The sequence below is a fragment of the Podarcis raffonei genome, chromosome 8, assembly GCF_027172205.1.
Source record: "Podarcis raffonei isolate rPodRaf1 chromosome 8, rPodRaf1.pri, whole genome shotgun sequence".
Lineage (NCBI taxonomy): Eukaryota > Metazoa > Chordata > Lepidosauria > Squamata > Lacertidae > Podarcis > Podarcis raffonei.
This window is the reverse complement of record NC_070609.1, coordinates 27,472,571-27,485,539: the sequence shown is the minus strand read 5'-3', so window position 1 is coordinate 27,485,539 and position 12,969 is coordinate 27,472,571. Positions and strand designations below refer to the sequence as shown.

Genomic DNA, 12,969 nt, shown 5'->3' with positions numbered 1-12,969 from the left:
CAAATGTATTTGCTTAGAAATACCCCATTGTCTCCTGCCTATCCATAACGTATCCCTCCATTATTTGAACGAAATGGATATGCGAGTTCTTCAAACGAGACACAAAGCAGAGGGAACAGGAAGCGTTCAGCAATCATGTTTCCTGCCTTCTCCTGCCAACACCCTTCTTGTAACGTTCAAACACTCGGTTGCTGGCACTGCTGGCCCAGTCCCCCACCTATGAATTTATATAAGTTAGGGAAGTCATGTAAAGCTCTTTCACTTTTTAAAATGGCTGTATTGGATGTAGGGAACTTTTGACCCCTGGAGGTTGCTGAACAGCAGCTCCCATCATCCCTGGCCATTGGCCCATCGGCAACATCTGGAGAGCGCCATTTTGGAAGCCCCACCCTTTCCTTTGCATGTGGGAAGGCCTCCTCTGCTGAGTAAAGTTCACAGCAGGGCTAGTAAGCAGGTAACTCTAGGGTTAGTATATAGGTGGTTCACAACTTACAGTTCTTTAACATGCACACATTCAGCTTTACTCACTTGGCAAAAAAAAAAAAAAAGGGAGTGGGCGTCTGGGAAAAAAGACTTTGGCAATCCGCAGAATGTAACCCCACTGTAAACTGAGAGTCACCTGTACTTTCCTCATGTGACTTCATCATTTTTAATCTTTTTAAGAACCCCTCGGGGATAGCCAACATGGTGCCCTCCAGATATTGATGAACTACAACTCTCATCAGCCCCAGCAAGCATGGCTAGTGGCCTGGGTTGATGGGAGTTTTAGTTCAGCAGCACCTGGAGGGACAAAGGTTTCCCACCACTGTGCTACATGATATGTGGCAGTTCACACATGGCCCTGGCATGTCAGTTTCACACACAGGAGCAGTTTATGGCATAGGGGCAGACTGTGGATGTGCATATTCTCTCCCACTTCACATAGCCTCTTAAATGTGATCAGAGGTCTGTCTGCAAAAAACCCTCACATGGAAAGCCCCTCCACCCCCGTTTTGCCAACCTATGGATTGTGTAAGTGGGATCCTGCTTGGGAACCGACCTGCCCAGGCCCCAGTTTTCATTCGAAGCATAATGTGGATGAGGGTGAGCAAGTCCAAGGCTCACTTCTGCACCCCTTCAGTGTGTGCTGCAGCCATGTGTGATTTCTTCTCGTAAGAGCACTGCTAGATATAGCACTGCTGGCAAAGGCCCTGCATTTCCATCTCCCCTTCCCCCATGCTAGCATCTCACTGCTAGGCACCATTATGTTCCCCCCACCCCTTTAAGCAGCTAATGGAAGTGGGCAGCGACACGCTCAGTGCTATGATGTCATGCAGTGAGATTTACTGGAGGAGAAGTTGCAAGGAAACTCAGGGCTTCTGTTTTGGCCAGCAGCCTCACGCTCTGTATCAGCTTCAAGTTCCATCCTGAGGAATGTGTTTTTGCTTACTTTGTGTCACTGGTCAGTCTTACAGTCTTACCATCTGGTTAGCATATAACCTGAAACCTTCCCACATTGTTTTCCACAGAATGGCGAAGCTTCCTTGTTTGAAGTGAACATCCGCTACGTCGGAGGGCTTCTGGCTGCATATTACCTAACTGGAGAAGAGGTTTGTTCCACATCGTTTCATACATGGAGCGTCTGAGAGAGCTGCATTCGTACACCCACGCACCAACATCCACACAACACACACAATTGCCCCCAGAGAACCCTAACCACCAAACCCTTCGAAGCAATCCCATGTGTCTCAGCAAGCTAAAAATCTGACTCCTTTATAAATATTGGAATGCTGATGATTGCTGTTAATTAAGTCTTGCATAATTACTTTGCCTGGCTCATCTGTATAGATATTTTCTCCCGTGGACAATTTTTCCTAAATAGCTCTTTGGTTTGGTACATTGGTCCCTGCTGAAATGCTGTTTGCCGTGATCTTGGCCTTGCGTTCAGAACTTGTTAATTTCCTGATGTTCGAGAGAAGAACTTTCATAGGTCCCTCGGGGTCATGTTAAATGCTGCAGTGGGGTAAGTGTCATTTTTAGTGGCGGCTGTTTTCCGCTATATCACCGCAAAAGCAGCCATGAGTGTCAAGGCAGCTTGACAAGGCCTTCAGCTCTGTTTTCTGCCTTCCAAGGCATCCTGCACCATTCTGCGGAAGCCCCGCCAACTGCAAGGCCCCCACCCCCACGTTTTGTAACCACCACCAAAACTCAGTCCAAAGACAGAAAGTCCCATTAGGGTTTTCATTTATCAGATGAGTAATACTTACCTTCAGAACTTTTAGTCAGAAGATAGAGCAGTCTTGTAAATAATAAGCCAACGAAAGTGACCAACTTACAGAAAAACAAAAGACTAGTCTGCTAAGAGGGTGCCTTCCTATGCCAGCTGCAGTGGAAGAGAACCCACCCTCTTCTACAGCCGGCATGGAAACGCCAGCCACTCACTGTCTTAGCAAGCTATTTAAAAAACAGAATTTTTTTTTGGGGGGGATGGAAACCTCCCTTCGTACAGCATGCTGTGTGTGTTTGAGCTTGTTGCTCCATGCAACCGGTGTCATGCGTTAGCGTACATCGCAGAATCCTACGCAGGGATTCTACCATCCATATGCTAGTCCTCTGTGCACTGAAGAGGGAGAGGGTCGCAATGGCAAAGAAGCTGCCCAGGGTATCTTTGGCAGGAAAGGCAGGCTATAAATTTGCTAAACTACATAAAAATAAATAAGCTGTCTTTGAGGCAACTTATCCTCATGACTGATTTTCTCATTCTCCCTTTTGAAAACCAGCATCTTAGCACATGGAGCTGTGGCCTTGGATTTGAGAGGGCTGGTTAGAAATCCTAGCTTGCTTGTGGATTTCAGTCCTTGTACTTGCAAAAAGCACACAGACCCTGCCCCTGGACTGATGCTATGCAAGGACGGGAAAGGCACAATAATTCACTGCTGAGGACAGGATTTGGTACCTTGAAAATTCCAGCTTTCATTTGAGAGGGGTTCTGGCCCGTACGACTGCAAATGTAGTCTTGCAAGTGTGTGAGCAACATCTGGTGATGCGGCATAAGCCAGAGAGGGACTCCTCTGTCTGTGAGATTTCCAAGGATCAGGAGGTAGGGCTTTGGTGTCCCTCCATATTTCTAGCACAGGAATATAGGAAGGTGCCTTATACTGAGTCGGACCACTGGTCCATATGGCTCAGCAGTGTCTACACTGACTGGCAGCACCTCTCCAGGATTCCAGACAGTGTTCTCCCCCATCCCTACCTGGAGATGCTGGGGATTGAACCCAGGACTTCTGCATGCAAGGCTGGTGCTCTACCACTAAGCTACAGCTCACCCTATTCTACAGAAACAGAACAAATGATGCTACCTCTCCTTTCCTGGTTCCCTGCCCCAAAGCTTAATCTTCACACCTTGAAAATATGTATTTGCATACAGATCTGGAGGGAGTCATGCTGCCTACTCAAGCCCTGAGGAACTGGGCCATCCCTGATGACCCAAAATCCCAGATCTGGTTTGGAGAGGAAGTTTGCTTTTAACTGACAGGCTTTGAATGGGCAAGGTATGAACCTAGGGCAGGGGGAAGAGAAGGCCTTAGTGATACCCCTGCAGCCGATGGTGTGTCCCTCCAAAGATGTTTCTTCCCTTTTGAGTGAATGCCATCTGCTTTCCAAAGGTGATGCAGCCTCCAGCCTCAACAAAGATTAATCTCCTTTGCCAAAATGAATTTTGCTGAGCGATAAAATTCCACTGCAGTACGCTTTCTCCTTGTTTTCCCGCTGCTCCCAAGTACAAGCAGAGGCTGTTCGCATCATCTATTTCTGATGGTGGGCATGGAGGGATTGCGCAAAATGCCCAAGGCAGAGGCTGGAGCATTCGGCAAGCTCCCTGTCCACAGAACCAGCTGGTGGGTTTGCATATCTGAGCAAGAGAGTTAAACCAATCCAGGGCCAAAAATGGAAGGAGTTGTGTGCAAATGTTCTAGCATTTTGCTACTTAAAAAAAATAAAAATGCTAGTGTGTTTTGAGCTGTGGAGCTGTTTATTTTAGTAGCTCAGCCTTTGCCAACCTGATGTCTCCTTAATGTTTTCAACTGCAACCCCCCTTGACGCCTGGTTGACGAAGGCTGCCCTAGCTCTTGCAAGTATGTAATTTGTGGCAGTTTCCACTCTCTCTTCCATTTCTGATGAAATTCTGTGACATGCCTGGCTTAGGTACATCCAGGTCATTTTTCTTTCCACCTCTTCTCTCTTTCTGGACCTGATCTTTGCCATCTAAATGAATGGCCCCCAGATATATAGGAAACAGTGTGGACTATAGCCTCCAGAGGATTTCCTGCTGTCTTAGAACCATCAGCTGCAGCTTGGACTCACTTAGGGGGGCTTGAAGGAAAAAGCTTGTGCACGATCCCCTAAGCAACTTAATAGGTTTCCTGTTGTCATGACTAATCTATTGAGCACTGGTAGTAATTGTTCCGCAAAAGAATTGGCAGGCCCAGATTGGGGAAACTTAATTTGCCAAGTTAAAAAAACACACCCTGGAAATGAACTAGAATAGACAGTAAACTGTTAAAAAATGGAAGAGGAAGACATTAACTGTGGACTTGAAGTTCTAGATCCTGATGTTCATTGTGTAGTAATGAACTGTGAGCAAAAAGACTGTGTGATGTGGGTATATTTACACTACATTAGGAGCTGTTGTGGTTGTGCTTCAAGTTTCAGACCCCTTGTGGTTTCTGTTTCCTGAAATCATTTTTGTCCCTTGGCGTGAACATCTCAGACATGCAATGCCCATCCTGCTCCACCCACCCTTCCAGCCAAAACAAAAACAAAAACAAAAACAAAGATTACACTTCTCAAAGTAGAGTGAAGGCACGCCTGCCAAGGCATTAGCATAAGAATATGTGGAGAGAAGCCATAAGCCAGCTTCTCTGAGTGAGTTGGCAGTAGATCAGGTGGCAGGATTTGAAGCTGAAACCTTTGACTTATTGGTTAGTCTTTACTCAGCTGGTTAAAGGAGCAGTGGCTTGTGGGGAGGAGGGGGGAGAGATGAGCTGTGCCACACGAGGAGATGCCACGTTTTTCATGCCAGATGTAAGGACGCATTCACGTAATCCTCTTCATTTTCCATTTCCTCAGATAACACAGGGCTCGCCTGTAAATTACATGGATGGTGGGCGGGGGGAGAAATGGGGAGAATGCAAATGCGGAGTCTGATAGTAGGTATCTTATTGCAAATGAATTACTTGTGCTGAGTCCCAAGACTGCAGACGAGCTGAGGTCCTCTCAGCTCTCCCAACCCCTTGTTGTTTATTTGAATGTACACCACACATTCTTGGCCAAAGCCCTTCTTTCTACAAATGTCCAAAGTGGATCATTTCATAGCTTATTGGTTAGTATCCTAAATTGGCAACTCCTGACTTGCTTAGGCTGCAGACCAGCAACAGGTTTAAAGGCTGCTGAAGGTGGTATGAAAGAGGCATTCTTATTGGTGGTGTTTATATCAGTTTCTTTTGTATGCTATTGCATCTGGTCAAAGAGAGCTTTGCAGGCTTACCGGGGTTTGTAGTGGGCTGAGTGTGCACCTTATAGACAACAGTGCCTCTTTCCTATCATCCTAAATGCTCTGCAAAAATGATGCCTGTCTCCAGCTGTAGAAGATCAATTTCCAGGGTGAATCTTTCCTCACCTCCTCAAGTCATTCACAGGTGACTGGTTCAGGTGCAGTCACTTCATCTCCCTTTGCATTGCAGCTGCTGTTTCGAATCATGAATTCATTTGTGTCCTGGTTTGCTTTGGCGGGATTTGGGGTTGGTGTGAAGCTGCCATCCCAACCTGATGCACCAGCTGATGGTTCAAATAGTTCATTACATTTGCATGGGGGGCGGGGAGAGATAGCCCCTGTGGCCAATGCACACAAAGACATTGCATTTGATCCTGGCAGAAAAAATAAAGTCTGTGTGGATTGAAACCCCAGCCTGCCTCTCTGTGAAGTGCCTCTTACAAACTAAACATACGGAGATTGCTATTTGGAAACACAACACAATTTGCATTCCTGCACAGTTCTTATTTTCCTTATCTGCTTTCTCACGATGTCTTTCTTCTCTTTCTCTCTCTTTCAAACAGGTCTTCAAAAGCAAAGCCCTAGAACTTGGAGAGAAACTTCTGCCAGCCTTTAACACACCTACGGGCATCCCACGGGGAGTCATAAACCTGGGCAGGCAAGGCACATATTGTTCATCTGTTGTCTTCAATAAATGCAGATGTTGCATCTGGTATGAGAGCAGGCAAGCCCAGCTAGAGGGTAGGCTAAAAGTCTAGCATCCCGTTTCCAGTGGCCAGGTACCTCTGGGAAGCTCACAAGCAGAGCATGATGGTGGTAGGCTTCCCCTAGTGCCAACATGTTGCCGTCCAGATGTTTTGGACTACTTCTCCCATTGTCCTTGATCACTGGGCATGCTAACTGGGCAATGCCTCCGCTCCCTAGGCCACACCCCTCACTGGCTCTGCTTTGCACCCCAAGTGTTTTTGTCTGGCTGGAATATGTCTTTGCTCTTCTATGTGGAGGATAGAGAGAGGAATGTGTTTGCAGAAACTAGCCTGCTGTACAAAGGCAATATTTACATTATTTGCTGTGCCCACTGCTGCCTCTAGCCCCACCTACCATTGACATGTGGCCCCTGGAAGGTTGCCCAGAAAGGAATGTGGCCCTCAGACTGGAAAAAAGTTCTATACCCGTGCCCTAGGCAAACTGGAACTGGCCGAAACTGAAGCGTTTGCTACTTCAAATCTTTGATTGTATACGCATGAGACATACCTCAGCTCCATCTTTTTATGTCCTAGAGTTAGGGGCTGGGTAGAGGAAAGAAAACCCTCCCTCTCCACTTTCTCAACACCAGATCTCGCTTTTAAAGCATTGCTGCCATCCCTGCAGCTCCCTCACGGTGGATAGCTCAGTTGGTAGAGCACGAGACTCTTAATCCCAGGGTTGTGGGTTCAAACCCCATGTTGGGTGAAAGATTCCTGCATTTCAAGGGGTTGGACTAGATGACCCTCATGGTCCCTTCCAACTCCACGATCCTTATGATCCAATGAAATAGCTTTCAGGTAGAGCTCACTCCCCACCCCCACCCTGCCCTGGCCAGCATGCCCACCCTCAGATAGAGTCTGGCTTGCTTAAAGAGGCTTCCTCATTCCCTTGCACCCACATACAGCAGCTGACTGGGAGTTTCACCCTAAGACAGGGAGAGGAACTATGCCTGAGTGTGGGGGATGGCATATTCTAAAACGAAGAGTGGGCAACATCCTATGCATAGTGATGCATAGGCTTTTGGAAGAATGGAGCCTGAACCCCACGGACAAGGGTACAGCCAGGGCACAGCCTCTGGTCAAAAGACCAACAGCTGCTGGGATCATGTGCCCCGCTCCTCCCTCCCCACAAGAACTGCATCACAATGGCCAGCTGCTCTGAGCACAGCTGCCAAAGGGCATTGGCTATTTTGGGACTGCTGATGGAACATTTCAAGAAAAGCTGGATTTTTCTTTGTTTGTTACCCTGCCTCTTTATTTTTTATATGTAAAAAGTGCAACATGGTAAATATTAACGGTAAATTTATGTACAGTATATGTGAAAGGTGCCTTGAGGCTTAAGGACAACCCAATCTGAGAGTCTCCGCTTTCAAAGTCAGTTTCTGTCTCTCATGGTGGCAGACAGAAACAACTTTTTGAAAATGTGATCTAATGATTGGGAGGAGAGGGGGAATAAGAAGAGAGGCAGATCAGAAGAAATAACTGATTCAGTGGCACAAACCATCTCATATTCCTGGATTGCTTGGGGGGGGGTGTTTAGCCATAGCCCCTCTATTTTTTGTGTGGCAGAAGGCATCATCTTACATCAAGGCCTTTGCACACTTTTATCATAATTTTACTTCAGTCTTTCAAGTTGTAAGATCTTTCTATAATTCTCCAGCCACACAAACACCTCTAGGCATGCCAAGATTTTCTTCACCTTGTGAAACTAGTCTAACCTATTGAAAAGCTCTCAGGTGTCAGGTCTGGGAAGGGTTCAGAGGCTTTGGAGAGCTGTAGCCAAGAGGGAGTTGCAGATGAACCCAGTGGCCTAACTCTGTACAGGATGTGGTTGTGTTTTTCCCCTCACATTGTGCCTGTACTGCAATGGGTTACAGTCTGGTTCAGGATGCTGTTCTCAATAAAGTCCTGTCTGTTTTTTTCTAATTCTTTTTAATCTGGCTGAATCAGCATTGAGGTGAATTTTGAAGTGCAGAAGTTCATCTCGATAGCCCCCATAGCTAATCACACACACACACAAATACAAATAAATAAATAGGATCTTATGCTATGTGGTGCTGCTCTTTGTCTGTGTATACCAGCACAAATACAGCACATACAACAGCATTACATAACAGAATGCCCAGTATATTAGGATTAGCAATGACAGCAATCCTATGCATAAATTCCAGGAAGTAAACTTTGTTGAACTCAGTGCTGCTTACTTACGACTGCACAGGTTCAACACTAGGCTTTCACAAAAGTTATTCAGGCAGCTGTAATGTAACCTTTAGCTTTTGATTAGAAACGTAAACAATCCTGCAATGAAGTGTTATGATTTAAATTGCTAGTGTGAAAGAGGAACCCACATCAAAGAAAAAGAATTACCTCGCCTTTGCTTGGTTATTTCCCCCATTTTCTAACTTTCTCCATGCTAATTTGTCACAAACACATTTGTAAGCCTTGCTAGAGCAACGAGGGCCTGTCAATTGCCCTGTCACTCCAGTACATGGCATTGATGCTTCTGCTCTGAAGAAAGTCCCAGAGCTGCGCTTCCCCTCTGTCCCTTTCCACTAAACTCAATACCACCAGCTAGGCTTTTTGCCCCAAATGCCACATGTGTGGCACTTGAGAAAATGATACTGCTGGTCTAGAATCCTCCAGACATCTCACCGGCAACCTTGGCTAACACTGAACAAATGAAAATGTTTGGAGGTTTCTTGAGGCTTTACAGACTCTGAAAGAGCAGTGTGCTGCGATGGGAGGGTATGGAGGAGGCAGGGGAGCTGAATGACCATATGTGAGAACATAATCCCAAAGGGGTGAGAGAAAAGGGCATGGTGGTGACGATTATCAAAGACGTCTGACTGGGACGGAAGGAAGAAATCTGCACAGACCCTCCCCCTGTTAACCAAGAAGTAAAAGGCCATACAGGTTTTCTATCCTCTCTCCAAACCTCCTTTCAGTTTTTTGCAACTTGAAGCAATTTTCTGTAACTTGTGTCTGTGGAGAAGTAAAGTCCCACTGAGTTCAGTGGGGCTTATTTCCAGGTAAGTGAGTTTAGCATTATTGCAGCCCCTGGCACATATCTTATGCCTGTTGCTAGAGGCAAACAGACCTGGATTTATGACCCAACAAATTTCTTATAACTTGACCCTATTAATCTTGCTTTAGTGACAGCGGTACAGAGGATGAATTGCTAGGCAACCACCATCCGAAATGCTTAAAAAATAACAAAAATGTTGAATCCAACGTTTGTGTGTTTAATGAATTTTTATTTTTCTCAAGTATGTATAAGTAACTAGGCAGTGTACATAAAGCAAAATTAAAAGATGCAGGCCTTGCCCTCAAGCTTGCAGTCATGAGACTACACACACACACATAAGGACATAAGAAGAGCCTGCTGGATCAGGCCAAAGGCCTATCTAAGTCCAGCATCCTGTTCTCACAGTGGCCAACCAGGTGACTCCATGGGAAGCCCACAAGCAGGCCAGTGAGAAGCCCATGCGCAGAGGATGAAAGCAACAGATCTTCCCAGCAACTGGTATTCAGAGGTAGCTGCCTCTGAACATAGACGTCTCCTTCAGCTAATAGCTGTTGAAAGACCCATCCTTTGTGAATCTGTCTAATTTCATAATGCCTTTTGAAGGTAATTTGGGTTCAACTTTTGTTGGAGGTGCAACTGCCCGTTGAAAATATCCTATTATCTAAACCCATCCTATTATCTAAACACAAGGCAGATCCACACTACATTTAAAGCACACTCAATGCACATTTAAAGCACATGACTTTTCCCAGAGAATCCTGGGAACTGTAGTTGGTTAAGAGTGCTGGTAATTGTAGCTGGGTGAGGGTGAAACTGCAGTTCCCAGGATTGGGGGGCAGGTTACATGCTTTAAATGTGAGTTGCGTATGCTTTAAATGTATGGTGTGGATCTGTCCGCAGTTGACATCTCGCCAAGAGAGCGTTTGTCTATAAACCTTGAACCAGCGATCCTGGTGCCTGCTGCACAAGCCTTTCAGCGCCATCTGCTGTCTCCCCCCAGTTGGAGCAATATTAACTCCTCCTTTTTTTAATTAAAAAAACAAACAAAACCAAGAGAAGGGAGCATTGCGCAGCAATCTGCCACCCATGATCATGCTATTCAAGAGATTGCAAAATCAGGTCTGCATCTCTCCTGAAATGAAAACTACTGAAACTCTCCCAAGCCAGCAGCTGCAGAGGCTATTTTCAGATCAAACCCTGAAAGATATGGGTCGCAGTGCAAGAGGCAGAGATGATTAAAAAGAAAAAGAAAGACTGTAATCAAGAATGTTGTGCTATGAGATTGAAGCAGATAAGTGAGAAAGTTTCTGCCTTTGGTGAGCAAGTTCTTAACACTGTAGTGGCTCTCTGCAGTGTTCTCAAGGACTGGGGCTGCATGTGTCATTTTTGGTTTAAGACCAGAAGCAGCACTTTTGTTGCTTCAGGCTTTGGGTTTTGTGCTCTGGATTATCCCAGTCACCTATGACCGGTGCTGCCAATGGTGTTGTTTGCGCTCTGCGTGAATGTGGGGAAATGTACACTGTTCTCAGGCTTGCACAGCCTGTGACATTCAGGCCAAATACAGCTTGCTAACCTTGTCCGAGAACTCGCTCACTAGTACAGTCTTATCTAACTTGGTGCCTTCCAGATCTTTAGGACAAAACTCCCAAAATGCTGGGTTGTATTCTAAAATATTGGGGGCGGGGAGCAGTTTGTGAAAGACTGCCTTTGAGCCTTGAAAGCCAAAATAATCAAAGGAATGGAGAAACTCCTTTATGAAGAAAGGCTATAACATTTGGGGCTTTTTTGTTTAGAAAATGTGCAAGTAAGAGGAACATGTGATAGAGGTGTGTAAAATTAAGCATGGTGTGGGGAAAATGGATGGAGAACAAGTTTTCTCCCTCTCTCTTAATAGTGGAATTTAGGGACATCTAATGATTGGGAGATTCAGAGCAGACATAGGGCTTATCCACACTTAGCTTTTGCCCTGCTTTTTCCAGGCAAAGGTCTGTGCTTTAAAATGCCATGTCAGAGCACCCTTCTTCTTCTTTTTTCTCTCCATAAATTTTCCTGCAAAAACCCACTCTTTAAAACTGAATCTATTTGGGCTATTGTATTGTTGATTGATTGCCATTTGCTCTGATTCAGGGTGCTCAGACCATGTCTGCAAAGCGCAGAGGATAAGTCTGGATAAACCCAAAAGAAAGTACTTCTTCAAGCAGCCTGTAGTTAAACTCTGGAATTTGCTCTCAGACGAAGTAGTGATGGCCACCAACTTGAATGGCTTTAAAAGAGCATTAGACTGATTAAAATGGCTAGTAGCCATGATGGCTATGTTTTGCCTCCACCGCTGGATCTGCTGCATGCCAGGTCCTGGGAATCACAAGTAGGGAGAGTGCTGTTATGCACAGGTCCTGGCATCTGGTTGGCCACTGTGAGAGCTGTATGCTGCTCTAAACCAGCCATTGCCCAGCAGCATGCTAGACTAGATCAGCAGGCTCTTGTTTTCTTATGAGAACTTCCTGTTTTTGCTGTCTGCAAAAACGCAGGCTGTAGGCCAACAATATTATTTCTCTCCAGTGGGCTGAGTGCGTTTTATTTTTATATACTATGGTTATGGCTTAATATCCCACATTTTGATCTGATGAAAGGCAGGAATAAAATCCACAATACAAATTAATGGCAATAACCAAGAAGCCACAAACATAAAAATTTTAATTGAGCAGCAAAAAGATCAGGGAAAGATAGCCATAGTATAGTTGTTTGAAGGTGGAAAATGATTAAAGTCTTTAAAAGCCTGTTTAAGAAAAGCAGAACTGCTGGGATAAGGTGAAAAGACTTGATTAAAAAAAAAATAATCGTTGCATTTGCTCCATCTCAAACAGTGAATGGCACGCTCCAGTGCTTTCAGTTTACTTGTATGGAACAAGAAAATGGATCTTACCAGCCACATCTGATAAGTCATGGTCTATGTCCAGGGTGTGTCTTGGGGGCCGCATTCCCTTCTGTGCAACCTGCCGAGGGCTACTTGCCATCGGTGGGTGGCATTCAAGGCAAAGTGGGAAGTGTAACTAATGTGCAAATTGCATTCTGTACAGCAGCCTAGTTTCTTCACATTCTCCCACTCCTCTCTATCTGCCCTCCAGGCAGGCAAGAGTCAATTTCTGAGTTCACAAAGACACATTCCAGCCAGGCAAAAACACTTTGAGGAGGGCGAAAAGCAAGGCCAATGGGAGGTGTGATTGGGGAGGATGTGTAGCCTGGGAGACTGCAGAGACCCAGAGAGAGGGGCCTGGAGGGTTGCCTTTGGTGCCTGGACCTGAGGTATTCCACCCCTACGTCTAGGTCCATGGTTTTCGAACAGCTGCAAGGAGTCATTTCCACATCTGTTCCACGTACATTGGCAGCTTCCTTCTGGCAGTAACCATGTAGACCTTTGTTGTTTACTCAGGCAGTGGTTCCTTAGGAGCTTAGACAGAGGCATTTCCCCATCACCTGCTACCAGGGGGGTCTTTTTAACTGGAGATGAGCTTGGGGTCTTTAGCATGCAAAGCATGTTCTGTTAAGTTGAGCTGCGGCCCTTTCTCGGTGAATTTGTCTGCTGAGAAACTCCTGCACACTTGTCAGTCCTTGCAGATGCTTCTGGGACAGTCAGTCAGTGACTCAGGCCTGGTGAAGGCTGTAAGGGA

The 12,969-nt window shown here is 45.7% G+C and overlaps 1 protein-coding gene across 2 annotated transcripts in view; it reads left to right on the top strand.

Moving 5' to 3' along the window:
• The window catches only part of MAN1C1 (mannosidase alpha class 1C member 1), a 126,792-nt gene that overhangs the window by 97,083 nt on the left and 16,740 nt on the right, over positions 1 to 12,969 (top strand). For both annotated transcript variants that reach the window (XM_053398740.1, XM_053398741.1), the window contains exons 4-5: positions 1,509 to 1,589; positions 6,094 to 6,188. In XM_053398740.1, the coding sequence (XP_053254715.1) occupies positions 1,509 to 1,589; positions 6,094 to 6,188 (176 nt within the window). The remainder of the gene's footprint in view (positions 1 to 1,508; positions 1,590 to 6,093; positions 6,189 to 12,969) is intronic.